At 44.7% G+C, this 24,589-nt stretch overlaps 1 protein-coding gene across 2 annotated transcripts; it reads left to right on the forward strand.

The window, feature by feature from the left end:
* The first annotated feature begins 1,760 nt into the window (after positions 1-1,760).
* SLC19A2 (solute carrier family 19 member 2) lies at positions 1,761-20,831 on the forward strand. Of its 2 annotated transcripts, none has more exons than XM_050959106.1 (6): positions 1,761-1,988; positions 5,111-5,719; positions 13,839-14,061; positions 16,517-16,709; positions 17,494-17,635; positions 18,311-20,831. In XM_050959106.1, the coding sequence occupies exons 1-6, from the start codon at positions 1,842-1,844 to the stop codon at positions 18,437-18,439; spliced, it is 1,443 nt and encodes a 480-aa protein (XP_050815063.1). In that variant the 5' UTR covers positions 1,761-1,841; the 3' UTR covers positions 18,440-20,831. The 2 variants fall into 2 exon arrangements, with proteins under 2 accessions (XP_050815063.1, XP_050815072.1); XM_050959115.1 differs by having other exon boundaries at positions 5,111-5,578.
* Positions 20,832-24,589: the final 3,758 nt, after the last annotated feature.

Here is a 24,589-nt window from a genome sequence, read left to right on the forward strand (position 1 = left end):
CAGGGTGAAGTATGTGCCCTTATTAAAAAAAAAATGCTATACATATGTCCCAAAAAATGCAAAAAACATCAATAAGCACATTTTATCCGCCGAGCAGGCTTTTAACCAGTAAAAGGCCCTGAAACAGGCTCCCTCCCTATTTAATACCGTCTTTAGTTGGCTGCGCAATCTTGAATGGGTGGGAACAGGGCTAATTCGCCTCCTGCTCACTGGTGTGGTATTGTGTGTTGTTACTCCTCTTTTGCTTACTTGCTGTAAAGCATTTATCCATAAAATTTGTACCTCTTGTTCTCCAAAAACCCCTATATACCCCCTCATAAAAAACCCTAACATCATTATACTTAATAACATGTTATCCTCTAAATATAAAAAAACTCAGCCAAAAGTTTATTAAGTGTTCTCAAAAAAAAAAAAGTTGTTGGTGTCACTAGGTAAAAATCTCCTTGCTTAAGGCCTATGTAAACCTAAGTACCTCCATGTTAAAAGCCTTTGTGTTAGCCTCACTAAACTTTTGTAACCTTTTGTACTAAAATGCTAACTGTAACTTTCTGTACTATGTGCTAACTGTAACCACCTGTGTTATAAGCTAACTGCTAAACAATAAAACTGTAGTTAGCAGAGCCGTTTAATACTAAATACTGCTAATACTAAATAAAATAAACAAAAAGCAAATGTAATGGCCAAAGCCATGTGCATAAAAAAGCAGCCCACACAATAAATAGCAAAAAAAAAAAAAAAAAAAATGCAAAAGGGGGGGTATAAATAATAGTGCCCCGCCTGCGTGCGGTGTGCAGGATTTGAGATTGTATTCTCCCTTGCACCTTATTTGAGCTCAAATAAACTTGTGTTTTGCTTCTCCACCCTGGTGTGTTCATTGGCGCTATGCACTCTGGGCAATGAACCCTGCTGTTGCTTGCCTCTGGCACTTTGTGTCGGCAACAGAGGCATGCTCTTGGAAATGGCATCCCCCATGCAGCATGACCTTGCATGCACTGTGCATACAAGGTAGGGTTGCCAATTTTGGTTGGATGTATTCTTGGAGGTTTCATCACATGACATTCTTTAATTAAAGATTAATCTTTAATTCCTGGAGACTCCAGGACAATCCTGGAGGATTACTATTACAAGGTCATGCTGGTGGGGGGAGGGGAGCATCATGCAGGCAGAGGTGGGCCCATGCTGTTACCAAAAGTGCTGGAATGTCTGGTATTCAGGGAACATGTGAACGGCCACTCTACAGTAGGCACAAGACGTGCTGCAGTTTATGTTACAGGCCAGTGCCTGGCGGTGTGGGTCATATAGTGCAGGCTGGTGTATACAGGCTATGTTACAGGCTGCTGTTGGTGACGTGCATGGGCTGCACGTCATGGGGTGATGTGTCAGATGAAGGGTATGCAACATTACCAACTCCTGTGACTTTATTGGAAATATGTGACCCTCTTCTCATCTGACTGTGACAAGTTCAGCTCCGGACATTTAAAAGCAGCAAGGAAAAAACCTGCAAAATATGACCTCGAGGCTCAGACCACAGAGGACAAATGAAGAACATTTATGATGTTCACGATCACAGGCCTTTCAAACCAGGCTCGTTTCCTCAGGGCCTGACTCCTGAACGACCCTCCCCAGCCCCCACCTCCAGCACGCGCTCGACCGCCCCTCCCCCGCCTCTTTAACGTCACAGCATTCTGCCCGCTGTCATTGGCTTGTGCAAGGGGGAGGCCCCTTGCAAGCCCGCCCGCCCCCGGCCAATGGCGCTGGGCTGGAGGGGCCTTTGGCGGCACGCGCGGGCGGATGGCGGTTTCTCTGTGCGCGAGTCCCCCGGGCTGAGCCGCCCCCCGCGGATGGAAGCGCGGGCTCCCCGGGGCCGCCGCTGGGTGCTGCCCACCGCGCTGCTCTGCCTGTACGGCTTCTTCGCCAGCCTGCGGCCCTCCGAGCCCTTCCTCACCCGCTACCTGCTGGGGCCGGACAAGAACCTCACCGAGACCCAGGTACCGGCCCGCCGGGGGGGGGGGGCGGGTGTTTGTGCGTCTCTGCGCCCCACGCGGGGATCCTCCAAACTCCGGATTCACGCGGGGATCCTCCAAACTCCGGATTCACGCAGATCTCCCTGAACTGCATCTGCACCCCCCTCCCCCCAGCGCCGGCAGAGTATCCCCCGGGGGGAGTGAGTGAGGGCGGGCAGCCGTGCACAGCAGCTCAGGCGGTGACTGTCTGATGGCGGGGGGTTGTAGGGAGACAAAATGGAATCACCCCGGTGGAGCTTGGCTGTTGCACCCTCTGCTGCAATGTGACTCCTTGTTAATTTTTTTTTGAGCTAGGCTTCAGGGAGGCAGTGGTGCCTACGTATTCGCTTGGGGCAGCAAGAGTCAGGACTTCAGCTCTGCCACTGAATCTTTCTATGAACTTGGGAAAATCACTTAACTTTATGCCTCCCCTTCCCTTTCTGTAAATTGGGGTAATAGCTTTTGTAAAATGCTTCATATCATCCTGTTAAGAGCATTGTATACATTCAATGTATCGTTGTTCTGCAGGATGGGGATGGCAGGGGTTAGTAGCATAAGCTTGTCCTATGTTACCCTCCTAACATGCCTCAACTCAAAGCTGGAGAGAGTATGGCTAGGTCTTTCTCTCCCCCGCCTGCCCCAGGTGGGTTTTATAAGCAGTGAGATAACTGTCACTGATTTGTAGGAAATGCCTGTACTCCTGGTGGATTTTGGTTTTATCTAACCTTGGTCCACCCCCACCATTGGAAGTGCCAGAGTACAAATTGAGAGTAGCTGTTATTGGAAAGAAAATCTTCATGGGAGGACCTGCTCTCCCAAAATCCTAATGTCCATGGCCTAAAAATTAACAGTTTAAAGGGACACTGTCACATAAGTCACACTTCTGTCTGAAAATGTATGCACTATAATTCTAAATTAAACTTAAGATTGCTGTAAATATTTACAGGGAATTATTGCAATGTAGGGCAGGAAGAAACCTAGAGAGGGAATCTAGTAGTCCATTCCCAGAGGTGGTAATTTTTTGTCAAGGTCCAAATTTCTTGGTCAAAATATAGTCGAGGTCCAGACTCTAGAGAAAATAATACAAAAATGATGATGATAGATAAATAAGATTTAGCGGTCTGTTCAAAAGCATCTGGTGATCTGAATTTGGCATATGGTCTGCCTATTAGCTGCCCCTGCCCTAGGCTGGGGCAGGAACAAGTATTCCTAGTCCATCCCTGTTTAACCTGTTCTTAAAGACCTCCAGTGACAGGGATTCCACAAATCTGTGGTAATTTATTTAAGGTCAGTGACCCTTGTTTGTGATCTGCTATTGCTATATCCCCCAGATCTTTTCCTCCAGTTCTACTGCTTAATTATTTATTCCCCATTTTGTGTTTGTGTAACTAATTTTTCCTTCCAAAGTGTAGTGCATGTCTTCACTGAATTTCATCTTGTTGATTTCAGACAAATTCTCTAATTCAGGAATCCCCAACATGGTGCCCACAGGCGCCATGGCGTCCACCGGGACGTCTAAGTGCACCCGCGTACTGGCCGGTGGACGAGCATCTGCTGAAATGCTGCTGAGAAGCAGCGTCGTCCAGAGGCGTCAGCAGCATTTTGATGGCAATGCCTCTGGATGACATTGCTTCTCGGCAGCATTTCGGCGGCGACGCCTATTGACATTGCTGCTTGGCAGCATTTTGGCGGATGCTCATCCGCCGCCACGGTCCTCCGTGGCTTGTTGTCTGGCATCCGCCAGACGAAAAAGATTGGGGACCACTGCTGTAATTTGTCAAAGTTGTTTTGAATTCTGAACCTGGGCTCCAAAGTGTTTGCAACCCTTCCTGGCTTGGTGTCATCTGCAAATTTTATAAGGATACACTCCACTCCATTAACTAAGTCATTAATTAAAGTGTTGAACAGTAATGGCCCCCACAGAGCCTCTTGTGGGACTCCACTAGATAAATCCTGCCCAGTTGTACTGTGAACCATTGATAACTATTCTTTTAGTGCAGTCTTTTAACCAGTTATGCATGCACCTTATAGTAATTTCATCTAGACCACATTTCCCTGGTTTGCTTAGGAGAATGTCATAATGTATAACACAATATAGTTTGAGTGTTTGACAGCACTTGGTGTATAGTCAATTTCCCCTGTGTTGGTGTTTATAAAGATATTCCCGCCAGGGAACCAGAAAAACCCATGCAAATAATCTTAAAAGGAATTTTCTAAAGGCTAACTTCAGGGCAGGCTTTTTAACTGATGCACTGATCCAGAATCTGTATTTAAAAAAAAAAATTGTATGTCAACTGTTTCATGTAGATACTGACCACTATAACTAGTAGTGAATTTGTTACTGATTTAAAGTAAATGTCAGTTGATGACATGGCAAAGCAGTAAGAGAAGCAGAGTAGAGAAGCAACAGCTACTGCTATCTCTTCACTAACAAATGAGCAGTAAAGCATGATCACTTTTTGGTTAATAACATTAATAAGAATAATGTTCCTCTTCATTGGAGGAATGAACAAATGTACTAGTTGCAGGTTCAGACCTAAACTTGCCCTTAGCTTAATTAATGGCTAGGATACTAGATTGTAGTCTGGCATCCTGACCTCCTGGGTTCTGGTTCTGCCACTGATCTGTTGTGTGACTTTGGACAAGTTGGTTTCCTTGGATGTAAAATGTATAATGATTTATAAATATATTATTAAGTAACTTACCCATTTCTGTAAAGTACTCTGTGATCTACACCTGGAAAGCCTTATGCAAGTACTTAAGCATCTACATAGTAGTCTGATGTTCTAATAAACAGGTGTTGCATTTCACTAGTGGATAAAAACTACTGGAAGGACATGTATACATTTAAGATTTTTATTCTAAGTAACCAAACTCAATTCCACTGTTACCTCTAGCTCCCTATACAGCACTAACTAGAGGTAGAAGGGAGAGATGTTGCATTTTGTTCAGTATATTGTAGAGATCATTTGTTGGCATTGCTGGGAAATGGTTTTACCTGCTGTTTCTTAAATGTGTGTTTAGGAATCTTTTTTTCTTTGAACTTTCAAATACACAGAGTTTACTTTCCCAGGTGGTTGGTTAATGGCTTGCTTTTCTTCTTACAGGTTTTCAATGAAATTTATCCAGTATGGACCTATTCTTATTTGGTGTTGCTGTTTCCTGTATTCCTTGCAACAGACTATCTCAGGTATAAACCTGTAATCCTTCTCCAGGGACTGAGCCTTATAGTGACATGGTTCATGCTGCTCTACGCCCAAGGATTGCTAGCTATTCAGTTCCTCGAGTTCTTCTATGGATTGGTGACTGCTACAGAGATTGCCTATTATTCCTACATCTATAGCATTGTGGATTTGAACTTGTACCAGAAAGTCACCAGCTACTGTCGAAGTGCCACGCTGGTGGGTTACACTGTGGGTTCCATCTGTGGACAGGTTCTGGTATCGGTTGCCAGTTGGTCTCTGTTCAGCTTGAATGTCCTCTCCCTGACCTCTGTGTCTGTGGCTTTTGCCACAGCTTGGTTTCTGCCAATGCCACAGAAAAGTCTTTTCTTTCACCACGTCTTGAGAAGCCAGGTCAGTAGGGAGATGAAAGTTCTAGATTGTAAAAATGGAGCTGTCATCCAAGATGATCCTGCCTTGAAAAGGGTCCCTGGGTGGGAAGATATTGAATTGAAGGTTTCCTTAAATGTAGAAGAGCATTCTGCAGAGACACAGGTAAGCCATCCTGTTGTCTTCCATTTCCCTGTCACTATATGGCAACCTTGTATATGTAGCGAACTGTGTCTCTCAATTACCTGACAGTAAAAGGTATCCCTTTCTACCTCCTCACCTATGTGTGGCACAGGAAAGTGCTTTCCTGGCTTCCTTTTGATCACACAGTATTGTAGTGCAGTGGTTTTCAAACTTTTTTTTCTGAGGACCCAATTGAAGAAAATTGTTGATGCCTGGGAAGAAGGGGTGTGGGAGGGGCTCAGGGCTGGGGTAGAGGGTTCGGGTGCAGGGGTGAGTGCTGTAGGGTGGGGCCAGGAATGAGGGGTACAGGATGTGGGAGAGGGCTCTGGGCTGGGGAAGGGGGTTGGAGTGTGAGAGGGGGTCAGGGCTCTGGGCTGGGGATGCGGGCTCTGAGGTGGGGCAGGGGGTGAGGGGTTTGGGGTGCACAAAGCGGTCCCGGGTTTGTGGGGGGGCTCGGGGCAGGGGATCGAGGTGCGGACTTATCTCCGGCAGCTCCCAGTCAGCGGCACAGTGGGGTTGCTAAGGCAGGCTTTTCGCCTGTCTTGGCACCACGGACCGTGCTGTGCCCCGGAAAAAGCCATCAGCAGGCCCGGCTCCTGGGCGGTGTCAGAGCAGGTAGGCACTAGCCTGCCTTACCTGAGCAGCACCACTAACATCCCAGGGTGCTGAGCAAGGTGACCCAGTGCCTTACATGCCACGATCCAGTACTGACTCAGGACCCGAACTTTGAAAAGTGCAGTTAATGCACCCCATGGCATCACAATATGCTGCTTGCAGCTGCCACCTCAATAGCTTGAGTGAGGGGGGAAAAACTGAGGAACTATAGAGTTTCATTGCAGGTGAATTTGCTAATCATTTAATCTGGCCAGGAAGATACTGAGTCAGTACAAGAATTTAGGGTTGGGTGCACTAAGTTCTGACACAAGCCTGTGGGAGTATTTTAAATTTGTCTGGTTGCACAGTTATATAATTAACTTATTACCATTTGGCATATGTAGTTGCTGTAACTGAACTACAACAAACTTAGTCCTATTTTTTGATCCCGGAAGTATCTTAGAGTGCCTTTTGTAATAACTCGGCTGAAATTCTCTATAATGAGTGACAATAAATCACAGCAAATGCTTGTGTGTATACACCGTGGTACAGGTATAAGATCAGTAAGTGACAAAGGACTCATTGATAAAGAGGTCCTTCAGGAGGGACTTGATATGAGATGGAGAGTCAGCTTGATGAAGAGGTGTTAGGAGCCACAGAGGAGAAAGCTCTTGCACTGTTAGTGGTGATATTTGTATCGCATTCCGAGGGGCAATCCAAACCAATGAAGGGATGTGTCACCGCTTGCTCTTCAGTCTTGGGTCGCTCACAGTCAGCCTGCCAGCATGCAGATCACACCCTGAGTGTCCGTGTACAGTCACAACCCTGGTCCAGCAATTCTGCCTCAGAAGCCTGTCAGGAACATTGCAGTCACACTCTTGCTTCCCTCAGCCTTCATTATTACTTGCAGGTTGACCCCAACACGCTACCAGTCCCAAATTTTCCCTAAAATTATGTTCTTCACTGCCCAGCGCTCTCCTGGACTCTCCAGATATTATGGGTCTGTTGCCCAAGTGAGGGGTCAGTGCACAACAGTTTGCTACTTGGAGTTACCAAACAATTCAGTTTAAACAATCATATTAGATAAGTCTTAGTTCCCAAAAAGCATTTTATCTTCATTTGTCTTGTAACCATTTCTGACTTTAATGCCTTATATTTGTACTCAAAATCACTTTGTATGTAAAGAAACTTTCTATTCTTTAACTGAAACTAAACATGCTAGACTTGGCTCAATGTAAAAACCCCTCCCAAAAGTCCAAAGGCTTGTTCCTTTGTTGTCTTAGGTGAAAAAGAAAGAAAGAGAGAGAGAGATCCAAGTGTGTATTTGCCCTTCACTTTTATAGTCCAGTCCCCCTTTGAAGTAGATTCTTCTGAGGATTAGCCTTCAAAGGAAAGTTCATTCAAACAGTAAATGCAGATATGTGGAGTCTGGGGGGTGAAGGTGTTCCCATCCTTTTTCTTCTCTCTTGTGTTTCCTGAAATGCAGCTTTGCACCATCTCAATATATATGTAAATGGAGGTAAACACATTCCTTTGTTTGGGACAGACCTGATGACCACTGCTTTCTAGTCACAGCTGCATGGATTTGATAACATGCTACCAACATCATACGGGGGAATTTGTAACTTTACGTGTAATGTTGCTGTGTACACTTTACCATGATATTATTGATCAGTGAGGTTTTTTTAGTTTTCTTGTGATACCTCAAAAAGCATATTTTGTACAAAAATGATTACACTAGGACAGGGGTCTCAAACACGCGGGCTGCGTAAGGCCTGCGGGGCTCTTGCATGTGGCCCGCCAAGCTCCCTGTGCTCCCCCCCCGCCCCTCTGCCTACCTAGGGGATTGCCCCCTGTGGCGTTGTGAGCCCTGTGCAGCTCTCTGAAGCAGCTGGCAGCACGCGCCTTCGGGCTGGAGGGGGCACGGGCACGGGCAGAGGGCTCCTGCATAGTCTCCTTCCAGGCACTGCGCCCCACAGCTCCCATTGGCTGCGGTTCCCTATTCCTAGCCAATAGGAGCTTCATGGGAGGTACCTGGAGGAGCGGCAAGAGCAGCGGACGCACGGAACTCTGAGCCCCTCCCACAGGGGCTGCAGGGACACAGTTCCAGCCGCTTCCTGGAACGGAGCGGCTTGGGGCTGGGGCAGGCAGGCAGGCAGAGAGCCTGCCCTGGCCCTGGTGCACGCTGCTGCCACCCCAGAACCACTCTAGGTAAGTGGCACCGGGCTGGAACTTGCACCCCACACCCCTCCTGCACCCCAACTCCCTGCCCTGAGCCCTCTGCCACACCGTGCGCTCCTGCACTCCCTGTCCTGAGCCACCTGCTGCACCCTGCACCTCGTGCCACACCCCTCATCCTCTTGCACCCCATACACCAACTCCCTGCCCTGAGCCCCCTGCCACGTCCTGCACCCCTCCTGCACTTCCTGCCCTGAGCCACCTGCTGCACCCCGACCCCGTGCTGCACCCCTCACCCTCTTGCACCCCACACATCAATTCCCTGCCCTGAGCCCCTGCCGCACCCTGCACCCTTTCTGCACCCCCTGAGGCAGTGTTGGGTTGGGGACTTCGGGGAAGGGGTTGGAATGGGGCAGGGAAGGGGTGGGAAGAGGCAGGGCCTAATGGAAGGGGTGGAGTGGGGGCGGCGCCAGAGGCAGCGAGGGGTGTGTGTCAGTGATGTGTCCCTCGGGTCGATGCACTAGTCCTCATGTGGCCCTCGTGGTCATTTGAGTTTGAGACCCCTGCACTAGGGTGTAAATACACGGGTGCATTTGGTCACAACTTTGATCAGGCAGAGGCTGATGCTGAATTTGAGGGGAGTATGGAGAGACCAGGCCCATAAGATGGGTTAGAGTAAGTCCATGGAGTGTTTTAATACAAATAAATCACTCTAGCTGGATCCTGAAGTGAATGGAGAGTCAGTGACGTTAAGGTTGGGGCAAGATTCACAGTAGTACAAGCACACACAAGAACTTGGTCTGTATTGCTCTTGCGCATGCTGGAAACCTGAGACATGAGAAGTCCCTGCAAAAGGGTGTTGCAAGGTAAAATAAAATCCTGCATGAGAATTTCAGCAGAGCTAGAGCCAGTGTGGCTATATAATGTGTCAGTCTCCCCAACCAGGTTTCTCTTCAGATAGTATCCCTAGCAATGAGTGGAAGGAGGGCAACAATGTTGGGCTTCATTTTAACCAGAAGAGTTTATCCTTTCGTAGGCTACGTCTGAGAATTAAGCCTGTTAACATTCCAGGGAATTAATCTTACCCAATCTAATAGTTTTGCAAGGCCCCTTTACTGAGAGAACTGGAGGAACCACTGAGCATAGATTAAGGGAAGTCTTTCTTTTATTTTACTGCTTTTAGTGGGATGGGGTGGGAGAGCTCCTGGATCACTCAAATATATGTAATGGACTGTTGAACAAGTGATCTTGATCAAAAGCCTTCCTCCTTTCTGACCTTCAGCCTGGGGATTTGTTCAGTCAGTTCCACCGGTATCTGGACTATTTGTCCACAGTTGCATCAGCAATAGGATAGCACTTTCCTTGTCAGTTTCACTGACCATTTCGTCTAGCTGTAAATGCCTTCAGATTTCTTCTACTTGGGAGGAAAAGAGATGTTGAGGCAGTCAAGTGTGAGCTACCTGAGGCAAAGATCTTGTCTTCCATTGCAGCATACTCAATATGCTGAAAACACTCAGTAATAAAAACATGTCATTCTGTGCCTTTTGAGGGATTTACTGAAAAAATACCAGTTTTTAAAAAAAAAAAGGCCTGTAATACAAGAACAAGGAGGCCTTGATGGAGAATCTAAAATAAAGGGAATGCTCTCTGAGATCACTACAGTCATCTAGGAAGTTAAATTACACCAGATACTCGGGCTCCATTATTAAAACTTTTTAAAACCAAAGTAGAGCTGAATAACATTGCTCTATAATAGTTTTGCATGTTAGGATAATGGCAGTTGAATCTCAGGAGCATAAACTGATGGCTGCAGGGTTTAGGGAAGAATTTTATATCTCCATGTGCAGCATTGTACAATTAAAAAAATGTGTAGGGGATTCTGCCTTCTGAAACATCCAACACCTGCCACTTTGGACCTGAAAAATCAGTGGCTGCTTCCTACGTAGCAAATCTGTTCCCTAACTTTCCTATGCCTAAATCCATGCTCTACCTGAAATCCTCTGCTCAGAGCAAGAATAGAAACAGCATCCACTGTTTTGTGCTGATATGTCCTCAAACTGGTTGTGTTTTGTCATTAGAAAATTACATTTGTTTGCACCCATGCAGAGAACAAGGATCTAGACAATTACTGAACTCGCTGCAACTGGCTGAGCACCAAGAAATCATTCCATAGGGAGTGTCTGATAGCTACTAGAGCAGTGGTCTCCAACCTTTTTAAGCACAAGATCACTTTTTGAATTTAAGTGCAACCCAGGATCTACCTTAAAGAAAATGGAGAAATAACAGTAATTACACACACTCAGACACCTTTGACCTCCCCCTTCTCTGAAGCCCCATCCCACTCACTCCATCCCCCCTCTGTTGCTCACTCTCCCCTACCCTCCCTCACTTTCACTGGGCTGGGACGGGTTGGAGGGTGTGCAGGCTCTGGGCTGGGGCCGACGGGTTCAGAGTGTGGGAGGGGCTCTGGGCTGAGATTGGGGGTGCAGGAGGGGGTTAGGATGCAGGCTCTGGGGGGAGTTTGGGTGTAGGAGAGCTCTCAGGGCTGGGGCAGGAGATTGGAGTGCAGGTGGGGATATGGGGTGCTGGCTCTGCAAGGGGGCTCAGGCAGAGGCTTGAGGTGCAAGGTGTGGGCTCTGGGAGGGGGCTGGGGCAGAGGTTAGGGATGTAGGAGAGGGTGTGGGGTGCAGGAAGGGTTTGGGGTGCACACTCCCACGTGCACTGCTTATCTGAGGCAGCTCCCAAGTGGTGGCGTGGTGGGACTAAGGCAGGCTGCCTGCCTGCCCTGGCCCTGCACTGCTCCTGGAAGCAGCTGGCATGTCTGGCAGCAGCTCCTGGTGTGGGGAGGGGCAGGTGGCCCTGCACACTGCTCCTGTCCACAGGCATTGCCCCTGCTGCTCTCATTCACTGCAGTTCCCCGTTCTCTTCCCCCCTCCGCCCCACCCCCCCGAAGTTCCGTTGCTCCTCAGCCCGGCTGGGGCTCTCCTAGCAGCACGGAGGAAATCAGACCCACCTCCAGGAGCCTCCCCCAGCTGGAGGAAGCTCCATGGCTGCTGCCTTCAGAGCGTGGCAGAGTGCAGCTTTGGGAGATGTCCAGTGGTGGGTCTGATCTCCCCCTGAGAACAGTCATGCAAAGGAAGAGGAAGTGTCGTCGCTGCTCAGCCCCGCTGGGGCTATCAGCAGGACCCTGATGCACAGTAAGAGCCCTGCCCCTCCTTCTCCCCTACAACAGCTACAATTCACGATGGGGATCTGATATCATGGTTTGTGACACATTTTACACAGCCTTGAATTTAGTAGGGCCCTCGCCATGAATTGAACCATGGGCAAGTCACTTAACCTAACCATAATGTCCACTTGTAAATGCTCTGTGATCCTTGGATGACCGGTGTTTATTTACTGTCCTATTATTGACTGAGTGAAACCAAGCATGCCAGTTGCCATTCACTCTGTAGTATTGGAGGCTCAAGAGAGTGGCTGGAAGGCCTGGTAGTCTGTAAATCTCTTGTCTTCAGGGGCTCTGATTCATGTGGGTCTGAGAATCCTGGCCTAGTCATTCCTGAAAAGTGAGAGAAGCTGGTCGTTACTAAGCAGCTACTCTCTCCTTATACAGTAAATATTAAGCTGGCATCGGTGAGGTATTTTTGGGGTCAGAAAGCTAACATCCCCCTCCCACACCTAGTCTCGTTCACATTCGTAATAGCATGATTCAGGTAGGAGGGCTGTCCACAGTAGAACTTGGTTATCTTTTTAAACAAAAAACTCAAATCAAAATAATATTATTTAGGTTGCAGAGTCCAGCAGTCGAAAGTAGGGAAATGCCAGTTTTACAATTGCCTGGGTAACCTTAATTTGGCCCTCTTGTATCGACACATTATGATGTCTAATTGCATGATCATATACTGCTTTTTCCCCCACAGGACCCCTGCTTCATTCAGTGTACAGAATGGGTGTAAATGGGGAGCAAAATTAAGATTGAACAGACCACCATAAATATGGAATTTCCTAACTTACAGGGGCTTAACTTCTCAATCTTAACATTCTCAACATTTGTTTTTTATAAATGTAACTTGCATATAAAGCCTCCAGTTGCTAATAGGCATCACAGTAGAACTGGGTTTTGAGGACTGATTTGAAGGACAAGGCAGGAGCTTCACAAACTAGTTCAGGAAGGGCATTCCGTGCATAAGGGGCTGCTGATGTTCATTGCAGGGGGTTTGGGACGGAGAAATCCTAATGGTGCTTATATGACCCTTAATGGTTTTGGGAAGAACCCTGCAGTGTCTTGGTACAATACAAATTACACTATACAACTCCTGCATACTGTTGTTTTCATTTGGCATGAGGAGTTGCTAGATCTACTGAACCAAAGGAGTCTGAAATCTAGCATCTCTATTACAAAGCAAACCAGTTTTAATTTTCTCTAGTGCTGTTCACATAAAGCAGTAGGGAATATAATTCCATATTAGATACTGAAGTAACCAGCCTCTCTGATGGATAATTAATTTCTGTTCTCCCCACCCAAGGCAAACACTTAAAAAAAATCTGTCCTCTGGAACTTCTCTACCCAACCTCATTCTAGGTGAGCTGCATGAGAAGAGACCTTAGGTTTCTTTTTCTTCACACAGTCCAGCAACTGTGGTTGCACAAAACTTCTGCTCTGCATCTCCTATGTCTGTTGAAACAACCTTCTTCTATCTTTGCTCATAGACTCTCCATCACTCTTCAGATCTCCTCCAGACAATATATCTATAATAGTCTGAGCCTTTTGACCTATGTAATTGTATTGCATCTCTTGATAAATGGGGTATGAAGCTGTGTAATAGGACCACTAATTTGAATAATTGTAATCTCTGAAAACTGATTTTGTGGGAAGCAACTTCCGTGGTTGCTCTCCAACTCTTACTACTTGGTCTCTGGCTCAGATCCAGGTCAGGTTGGCAATGACTTGAAGCCGTTATTTGGTGGCTCTGTGGCCTGTGGGAAGTAAGGTGGTTGCTTCTGTCCAGTTCCTAGTGAATAGGGTGGGGAAATCAATCTCTTCTCCACCACACTAGCAATAAATTGGCCCTTAGAGCACAGAGGCCAAGGTTTACATAGATCATGGAGAATGAACTATTTCTTCACCTGTGTAGGGTTAGGGTGGGAAAGCGTGTTGCTGGGACAGCCTGGTGTGGATGCTTTATTGCCTGCTCTGTGACAGACTGAGTTGTGGAGTATCCAGGGCTATTGCTCTGGTACTTCCTGCCAGTGGTAAGTGCACTTGTGGAGTAAGGTGAATCATTCAAAAGTGGAGTTCTGAATTTTTTTGTTTTTTAAATCTGTGCAGGAGGAGAAAGTGGATATCTTAAAGGTGCTCAGAGAGCTATGGCGGGACTTCCTGCAGTGCTATTCCTCCCGGCCTATGCTCTGCTGGTCTGTGTGGTGGGCATTCTCAACTTGTGGCTACTTCCAGGTAATAAACTACACACAAGGCTTGTGGGAAATGGTGTTGCCTTCTCAGAGGTTCGAGATCTATAATGGTGGCGTGGAGGCAGTTTCTACACTACTAGGTAAGCTACCTACTTAACTCTAGTTTCAAAGGGTACATGTCACAAGGCATCTAAACAGTATAACAAACCATAGAAACAGCATGTTATGTCCTTCAAACTCAGTATTGCCAAAACAGGTCTGTTGTTGAAGTGCTTCCTACCATGTATAGGCAAGAGAATGACACTGAATCAGGTTTTCATTGGGTGAGTTTCATGTGAAATGTCTAAGGGTGACCCAGCTGCACTGTGCTGATTTTGTAATCCAAGAGGTAGGTGTTGAAATGTTGAAATACCTGGTCTTTCTACCTGCGATGTGCAGTGTTACAGGATCCTCCCAAAGCAGTTGCAGCTCTGGAATGTTTAACAAAACTATCCAGGTGTTTGACAGACTCCCTATGTACTATTAGGTGTTAGCGTGACTGCCAGTTTAAATACAGTTGAGGATATATGGCTTTATTGCTCAAGCAGAATGAGCTACCACCATTTTTAGTTGGAAGTGTTGGAAGAAACTTGTGAGCCTCTAAGCAGTCTGCTGTGTCACCTCAGTTGCCAAAGGTCTTGCTTGACTGAAAGGGTCAAGTAAGGCATAAGTGAAAGACTTTTTTGTGTAATAGGAGAAGTCTACTGGACATTATTTGTCATAGCTGTGGGGATACTTTTAATACTGCTCTAACGTGTTGACTCAGAGGAGCACTAAATGATACACAGCTTTGGAGCCTAATGCAGTATTGCCCTCCAAGCATAGCTGGGGAAACTGAGGCAATAAATATGAATGGCCTTGTATTCCTTCCCTTCCCCAGATGAGCTGAGCACTTGTGTGGGGTTCAGTGGGAAAGGGTTGCTCAGCACCACTGAGGACTAGATCATAAAAGACTTGGCACTGAACAGACCATCATGTTCTAGGCACAGAACCCAGCAGGTTTAATTCCCACCTCTCTGCCTTAACCATTAGACCACCTGCCTCCATAGTGCTCGGCCAAATTTAAATCAGTAACAGAACAAACCTGACTGCTAGAATAGAATACCTCCTGATGATGGGGTCAGAATAGCTCACTCAGGTCTGAACCAGAAGATTGTATGAGAACGAGTGAAACAGCTACAGTCTGGGGCACCAGGTTGCTCTCTTGCAGACCTAGGGTGGGATTTTCAAAAACACTTGGTACTACCTTGATTTTATTCCCATTGAAGTCTAGTGAGCGGTTACCGTAGACTTCAACTAGAGATGAGTTAGGCCAGTGATGAGTACTGTTGAGAATCCTACTCTCTCTTGATTTTAATAAGGGTTTTGACACAGTCCCACATGATGTTTTCATAAGCAAACTAGGGAAAATGTGGTCTGGGTGAAATTATTGTAGGGTGGATGCACAGCTGGTTGAAGGACCATGCTCCAAGTAGTTATCAACGGTTCACTGCCAAACTGAGAGGGTATCCCATGGGGGCCACTCCTGTGTTTTGGTACTCGTCAATATTTTCAGTAATGACTTGGCTAATGGAGTGGAGAGTGTCCTTATAAAATTTGCAGATGACAGCAAACAGAGAGATAGCTAGGACTCTGGGGGACAGGATTAAAATTCAAAATGACCTTGACAAATTGGGGAATTTGTCTGAAATCAACAAGATTAAATTCAGTAAAGACAAATACTTAGCATAGGAAAGAAAAATCTCAAATGCACAACTACAAAATTAAGGATTACTGCCAAAAAGATCCTGGAGGTGATAGTGGATCACAAATGGAATATGAGTCAACTATGTGATACAGTTGCAAAAAAAATCTAACATTCTGTGGTGTTTAACAAGAATGCTGTATGTAAGACATGGGAAGTAATTGTCCTGCTCTACTTGACACTGGGGAGGCCTCAGCTGAAATACTGCATTTGGTTCTAGGCGCCATACTTCAGGAAAGATGTGGACAAACTGGAAGGAGTCAAGAGAAGAGCAACAAAAATGATAGACTGGGTTTTCTAAACCTTCTATGAGTAAAGGTTAAATAAACTGGGCATGTTTAGTCTCGAGGAAAGTCTTATCAGGCTCAAATCTATTAGGAGCTGTTATAAAGAGGACAGTGATCAATTGTTCTCCAAGTCCAGTGAAGATAGAACAAGAAGTAATAAGGCCTAGTCTGCAGCAAGAGAGATTTAGGTTAGATATTAGGAGAAACTTTCTAACTCTAAGGGTAGTTAAGCACTGGAACAGGCTTCCAAGGGAGGTTGTGGAATCCCCGTCGCTGGAAGTTTTTAGGATCTGATTAGACAAACACATATCGGGGATGCCTCCGACAAGGGTTTGGACTTGATGGCCTTGTAGGTTCTTTGCAGCCCTACAATTTCTGTTTTTTAAATGTGCACAGTAGTGGAGCTCCCCTCGTACACATCTCCAATATTTAGACATTGGTTTCTCTTAATCTAATGCACAGAAGACTTAAGCTGAATGTCTGAGCAACTATCAAATTGTATTTTGTTTTCCTTTCTACTTACAGGTGCTGTTGCTGTATTTGCTGTGGGTTACATAAAAGTATCTTGGGCTACCTGGGGTGAGGTGGCATTGGCCCTGTTCTCCCTCCTCATTGCTGCTGCTGTATATGTCATGGACACTGTTCGTAACATCTGGCTGTGTTACGCCTCATATGTAATCTTCAGAATTGTCTACATGCTGCTCATCACAATAGCAACGTAGGTATTTTAATAAAAAAATAAATAATACAAAAAAAAACTTGACAAGATTATAGCTGTCTGTCTCAAAACTGGCGGAGGGAGTTTTCCTCAGTAGGACAAATTGGCCAAGCAGGGCATGCGCCCAGCTCACTCATCGGGTCAGTTGGTCTTCTTTCTGGTGTCCAGGCATCTGAATACCTTCTTTGTTTTCAGGTTTCACAGGGGGTTGGTCCCTTCATCCCTGGGCAACTCTTTAGAAGTTTGCTGACAGGAGCTCCTTTCTCCAGCCTGCTTGCTCTTCTGATAGCCCCTGCTTCCCAGCCCTTGTATCCCCCCAGCTGCTGAGAGACTGCCAGTCAACAGTGGTTGGCAGTGTCTGTATTAACGCTTTAGTTGCTGGGCCAATGTGGAGTACATACACCTCGTGCTAGTGGGTCTTCTGTATCTCTTCTGAAAGATGGCCCCTTCCAACGGCACAGTGCCATGCAGGTACCAGGAGAGAGTATTTCAGTACTGACTCAGATAAAGAGTGCAACTTACTGAACTTCTGAAACTGTTTTCTGCAGCAGTTTGGGTTTCCCTGTGACATTTTCCCCAGTGCTATCCAGGTTTGACCCAGCTTAGCTTGTGAGATGTGTAAGATCACAGTGCCAAATGATATGGCTGTGGAAATATTTGTCTGGTTTATGAGTTAACTTTTCACACTACGTAGCTTGCTTATCTAAACGTTGTTTTACCTTGAAAGGTTCCTTCTTCGCTTTTCCTCCTGTATTCACATTTCTCCCTTTGTTTTTCTGCTCAGGTTCCAGATTGCTACCAATCTAAGCATGGAGCGGTACGCCCTGGTGTTTGGTATCAATACTTTCATTGCCTTGGCTCTGCAGACTTTGCTCACCTTGATTGTTGTCGACTCCAGTGGTCTTGGGCTAAACATATTCACACAGGTAAGATCACTGCTTTATCTTCACTAACTGGGGAAGAAGGAAGGGATGTGAATCAGGATGTGGAGCCTCTCTCCTGCCTGTCATCTGTGTGTGATTCTAGTCCAGGTTGTTGCTGTTCAGAGAGTGTTCAGTGGCCTGCTCTGTGACTTTGTGTGTGGAGAGGGAAGAAGAAGAAGAGTGTTTCAGTTCTGTTGCTAACTGACAGTTATGTCCATGTTACAAAACCACAACCACACTTAGCACCAGTTGGCTGCCTTGTTAATTTTCTCTGAGTAGTCAAGGATGGAGGCTGAGCTCCTATCTTACCCCATTGAGGCAGGGTTTGAGGCACAGGTGTATGAGAGAGCTGGGCTGCCACTGTTCATTATAGACCTGTTCCTGTAGCCCTGTGCAAGTGAAGCTCCTGTTCAGTTCAGTGAGAGGTTTTTCTGTGCGCACACTGCGGCATTGGTCCCTTTTAGGTAAGCAGTCTTGGAGACTAAACTCCGTTTGTCTAGAGTCTTTTACCAGTTCTAATGAAAGTAGTGATTACATCCAGATGATGAACTAGATGCAGCACACTTCATTCACCAATCTTATTTTTAAAAAACCCTGAATATTTTTCCTTTCATGTAAAGATGGAGAGGAGTGGATTTGCTAATCTTTAACTTACCAGTTTTCTCTCCCATTCTGCAGTTCATGATCTACGCTAGTTACTTTGCAGCCATATCGCTGGTGTTCTTGGTCAGTGGCATATACAGTGTTATGAAGAATTACAGAAGACAGGAAGAGATGCCAACCAGATCTACTACAAGCTCTTCTTAGTGCTGCGAATGAGGACATGTTCAGCTGTCATGTATGAAGATGAAGTATTTATTAGTGTCTTTGCCACTTGTTTTCCAAGGCAGTCATCTGAAGTGTAATTTATACTATATTAGTAGCACACATCAGAGGGGAAATTATTTAATTAGATCTTATGTAAGTAAGAATAGACATTCCTTCTCGAATGCCCTTTTTTATTGTTCAGTTCCATGTGTACGAAGGTGCACTAAGGTATCACAAGTTTGCTCAAAAGGTGAAAGGCTGGTGAAACCTAGGGCTCTGAAGATCATCAATGCAAATAAGGTATTTGTATGTATAAATGCTCCCTTTATCCACCTGTCAGTGTTTGAGCACGAAAAGCCTGGAGCTACTGTAGGTCAATGTGAGATTCACTAGCAGAGCTGTAGGGAGGGAGATCCGTGGCTGGAATAGCAGAGGGCATGCTGTAGGTCAGAATGGAGGTGCATTGGCTGAGCTATGTTGTACCTGGCATCGTGCCTTACCCATGCTGTTATACGCACACTTCTGAGCACTGAATATATTTTAAATTTTAGGTTTATATGTCTGCACGTTTCTTCATATCGCTTGTACTATTTCTACCTGGTCTGCCACCCCGTCTGTCAGAATATCAGACGTAGCTTTCCTTGGTTCTCTCCCCTGAAAGCTAAAATGTGTTCTGGATTAGCCTTCTGACACCAGTGAGTTGGCTGTTGGCAAATACATTTTGTTCTGGGAAAGTCCATGCTGAGGCTTGCTTCAAAAAGGCTATAATGCTGGAGAGAACCGAAGAAGCTATCTATTTGTCCAGAATACTGGTCTGTGGGATCATGGATGTCCTTTAGGACTCTACTCCTGTGATGCAAAGGCCACTAACCCTGAATGCTGTTACTGTAGTATACTAGTACTGGAAATGAAGTTGACTGACTGCAGTTACTGCAGTTTTTTCATTTAAATACTCATTTCTTTAGCATTTTTTCTTTTAAAACACGTGGTGACATCCTATTTTGATCAGTTCTGTCCATTCTGAAACCCTTCCCCCTTTCTAACTGGACAAGAAAACTCAATGCATCCTAAATCCTGCCTTTGTTCTACAGTTTGGACCACTTGAGACTCGCCTGAGTAATTTGGAAAAGGAAATACACAAATGATTGCACTGCTGTATCTAAATTGGCTCTTTGAGGAGGGTCAGTTCCTATGCTGTATGCTTCCTATCCAGCTGATTCTACCTTTATTTATTTATTTTTAAATGCAACTGAGGTTTCACAGGGCAGAAGATTTCCCCCCCCCCCCCCGCTGAGATCTGCGAATTGTCCATGGGGGGATGTTGGGAAGGGAAATAGTTCCATGAGAGAATGCTTTTCTTACAAAGTGAGCCGCAAAATTGAGTGTATAAGCTCATGATTCTCCGGCTGTCCAGGACCTGATCCATCTCAGGTTTGAGTTACTTTAAAGAGCCCAACAAGTATAGATGGACCTCAGGCAAAATCTCAGGATCTGGACTTTCCCAAACTTCCTGATGTTTGAAATCTGGTTTCTTAATGTTTCCTGGGGCCATTTTTCGCTGACGTCTATTTGTATGTAACTTAGCTGCCATATCCTGAAAAAGAAACTTGAAAGGAACATTTAAGTGTGTTTTTTAAGAAAACTTCTCAAGCAGTGTTAGAGGGTAGGTTTTAGGCCAGGAGAAATAGTGATTAAACATAATTTGATAACTGTTCTTGGAAAACGGATGGCCATTTCACATGCGGCCCCTTGTGATATAACCTCAGCCTGGTTGTAGATGATACAGGAGCATGCTGTAAAGAGGAAGCTGAACCTCTGGCTGTGGCTTCAGGGTGGGGAGGTGGGAGAGGAGACATGGTCAGGGATAAGGAGGCCGAAGCTGGGGATGTGTGCTGGAGCAGAGCTGAGAGTGGAAGGCTTGGGTGGTGCTCCCTCCCCACCCCTGCGGGGGATGGCCTGGGCCCCACCATGCCCTCCCCCCTCCCCTGAGCATTTGCCCCACAGTTTGGGGACCACTGTTACAGAGTGATGTTACTAATGGATTGTGGCAAGATCCAAATGTCTGTAATACAGAAGTTATTGCCATGTCTGTTTTAAATATATGGTCACTTGACACTGTATTTATTTAAACCAATGAATGTAGGTATCTTAAGCCTGGAAGTCCTTTTCAAGTTCTTATGCTATGCCATCACTGTGGTATCCAAATGCTGCAGTGATGGAGTAGTATAAGAGCCTAGATGGAGATGTTGTTGTGGAGGGAGTGATGTTTGTGGAAGCAAAGGTACATACATATGAAATATTGCAAACAAGACATAATCATGGATAGGACTTTTTTATTTGGTTTTGTTCTGATATTACAGCAATTTTATCAAATAAAGCATTTTACCAAGTATTTCCTAAAATGATCTGATCTGTATTTCAACACCTTGCTTATCTTGAGCATTGCTACAGCAATGGAAATGGCTTTTTCTAATAGTTCTTATGTAATAGAAAATGGGGGAGGAGGGGCATAATTAATTAAAAAGGAACCACAGCTACAAAAATCTTGGTGGATGGCAGTTAACTATTTACTGTTCTTGGTAGCTTTGTAGATGTCAGTATGGCTTGGCTTGGCTTTTGCGAAACCTGATCCAGTAGAGTAACGTTTGAGAGAGAATGTAGGCACTCTAAGAGTAGCTGTTGCTCGTGTGGCCACTATACAGCAATAGTCACACAGAAGGACTCTTGCATCAATGTAAGTACTGAAGACATGAGCCACAGGCCTGAGAATCAAACAGCAAATATCCCAGGTAAGAAGTAGAGACCAGCCATGAAGAGGAAATACTTTGAAGTAGGATTTCTGGGTCCACATCTGAAAATTAGGTTAGAGGAGTAGGGAGACAAAAATAGTGCTCTGATGTCACCACCACTACATCCACCAGCAAGCAAAAAGGAGTAATGCTACCACAGTATCTTCTCTATAATCAACTCTTAAAGATAATTGCTTTGGGATCTAGAGTATTTTTAATTAGCTATACGTACTACACTTCCCCCTGCCAAGGCTTTACAGATGCTATCTCATTTAAAAAAGTCTCCTCTGTCATATTGAATGTATGGAAGAGCTGAGCAAACAAGGCAAACTTCCCCTATACAAGCAAAATGGTGAAATTGACAGCACATACAGTGCCATTAAAAGCAAGAAATCTATATAATGTAGAGTAGTATGCTTTTTAAAATCATATGTGGATGTTTTGCCCCAAATTGGTGGTGGTCCTCTAATTTAGAAAAGAGTTGCTTTGGTCTGGGACTGTGTATTGATTTGTTGTATCCTAGTGCCACGTAGGGCACCAACCAGATTACTGAGACACCAAACAACACCTACGAAGTGCGCGCGCAAAAAAAAAAAAAAAAAAAAAAAAAATCCTGGAACACTTATTGCTCTTGGAATACACATGATAGTGGGCACTATGTTTGGTAGCAAGTATATGCAAGTTTGGGCCAATAATAAGGGAAAGGTTGAAACACACATTTTCTAGTACTTCACTTTTGCAAAGTGCTTCTCATCCAAGATCTTAAAAGTACTTTACAAAGAAGGTCAGTATCATTACTCCCACTTTCCAAAGGGGGAAACTCAGGTGCAGAGATGAAGTGATGTGCAGGATCACCCAGCAGGCCAGTGGCAGAACGTAATTCCTTATCTTTAATCTGAAAATTGATGACAATAGTTCACCCTTCTGCCTTATCTGGATGACTAGATGAGCTGACTCAGCTGGGTTTCCAGGCAATCTAGGGGATTAAAACCTGATGCTTACAGCTAGATTAAGCTGTGATGGTGAATTATAAAGGTGAGATTCACTCAATGATGTGTTTCTTCTTGGCACAAGACTCCCAGTGGAAGGCAGTTTGCTAGGCAGGAGGTCATAATTGCAGCCAGAATTATCCATTTGTAGAGTGCCCTGGAGATAGTGAAGCTCCAAAAGTGCATGGGTGTGGCTAGGTTTGCAATGAGCCAGTAGCCAGTGAGGCATTCTTAGAAGCCCCCAGCAGAACTTAAAACTAACATCTCCCATGGACCAACCCTAGTGGGCAGGGGGATGGAGTGGAAACACCTCCCTTGAAGTAAATCTGGAGGTAGAACATGAACTTCCCTGCACCAGCTATGCCACATTACTTGCTATGGATTCTTTGCTAAAGCTTTATAGTCCCAAGCTTCTCCTTTCTCTTTTGGTAGGTCTAGCATTGCCTGTGGAAATTAGAGCAGGCTTGATGCAGAATCTGTAATGCGAGTTGTCTTGTGAAAACAGAGTCTGTCTTAAGTGTTCTGGTCAATAAGCATCTATTTCAGTCTAGCTAAAGGTGACATATCCAACCAACGATTCTCTGTGCTGTCATCACTTGCCCATTAAAACTGTGTTTTGAAAACCAATGGCATGTTTACCGTAAGTGCTAGGAGACTTTCAGAAAAGAAGTAATACAGCAAGTTAAATTGGCTATTTAAATGTTACTATAACATTTGTCAGAATTAGTAGTGGAGCCCTACATTATTTGCAGGGTATTGACAGGTGCTTAGCAACAGTGACACGCTCCCAGCCACCTAAGAATGCTGCTGATAGCCACCATTTCAAACAAAAGGGTTTCTAGTTCATAATGACCTGTTTCTATTTATACGTTTTATGGCTGGTTTCATTGCCATGCAACAGCTATCAGAGCCTGCTAAGCACAAAGATACACTGTTCTACAATCTACAGGTATTATTTGTTTTACGCTCTATAAACATCAGACAATCCAGGATTTAACTGTAAGATGTTTTTATACTTAAAGATCTTTGAATTCTTTCCATTCTACCCATAGTCATAAATGAGTCATGAAGCGCCTTGAAAACTGTGGAAGTTAATTTATGTTAACTTCAACATTCTACTCCTAACTTGATTTGATTTGAATTTGATCAGTGTTCATTGCCAAACAAAACATGTTTAATACACAGTCTGACAAATGTAACCTTCATAACCTCAAACATTGATGTATTCATAAATCATTTAATACTATTTCTTAAAACTATTTAAATGTATGCCCTAATGGTCTTCTCTTAAAATGTGTACTTCCACAGTAAGTCGCACAGTTATAACAAAACTTAGTATTCTGAAATTCTATGGCCTGTCAGGTCTATTAAGGTGTCTCATAAAAAAAAAAATCAACTATATAACCAATAACTTGTTTCAGTTGGCTTATTTGTTCTTATAAGCATAATTATTGGAATATTGTGTATGAAAAAGGAAGTGATTTCTAAAGTTTCTGAGAATCTTAACTCAGGACCTTTTGTTAGTGCAATTTAGAAATGGACATCAAAAACTCACTTCATGTTAACCCAGTTGGTTGGGTTGGAATACTTATACTTAGCATTCAACAGTTTTCATCTTTACCTGATTTTTCACTGCCCTGCACTTGTAGCAATTTACATGTATGCAAATCCATGTTGCAATGGTTTAAAATGACTAAAGCAGTGGAAGATAAGATCCTAGCTATCAGTGTTTAAGGTGATAAATAAGTACCTCACTTTTAAGAATACTTAGCACTTATACTTAATATTGTCTAGACCATATAAGTACTTGGTCCTGCCATGAGGGCAGGGGACTGGACTCAACCTCTTGAGGTCCCTTCCAGTCCTTGAATCTATGAATTACACAGTGTTTTTCAAATGAGACACAGAATGGCTCAGTGACATGCCCAGAATCACACAGCAAGAAGACAATGACAGAAATGTGAATCCTTGCTGTTTAACTTCTAAACCCTACTTTAGATAATTAATATTCATAGTTTATTTAAGAACTATTACACTGCAGTGGCAGTTTAAACATTATTATAGTATTACCAATAATAGCACTCACGGCACGCTACTGTTTTTCAAATTTTTGCATAAACTTCAGCCCGTAAGGCATATTATCATGTTTAGTAGTAGTGGCTGAAAGGAGAATTTTTTGAGGCGTTATATGTTTTTTTGATCATTTGTTTAGATATGAGAATGGGAGAGTGTTGTTTTCCTCAATTTAAGCATTTTCAGTGTGCTTTTTGTGCCCTGCTTGAGCACTTTACATCTGATGAGTTTAACAGCCTTCACAAACAGTGAGATGCCTTACACACACTTTCTGAAGCAGCTAAGCTCCCCTATTTTAC

This window comes from Gopherus flavomarginatus, chromosome 1 (assembly GCF_025201925.1).
Source record: "Gopherus flavomarginatus isolate rGopFla2 chromosome 1, rGopFla2.mat.asm, whole genome shotgun sequence".
Taxonomy (NCBI): domain Eukaryota; kingdom Metazoa; phylum Chordata; order Testudines; family Testudinidae; genus Gopherus; species Gopherus flavomarginatus.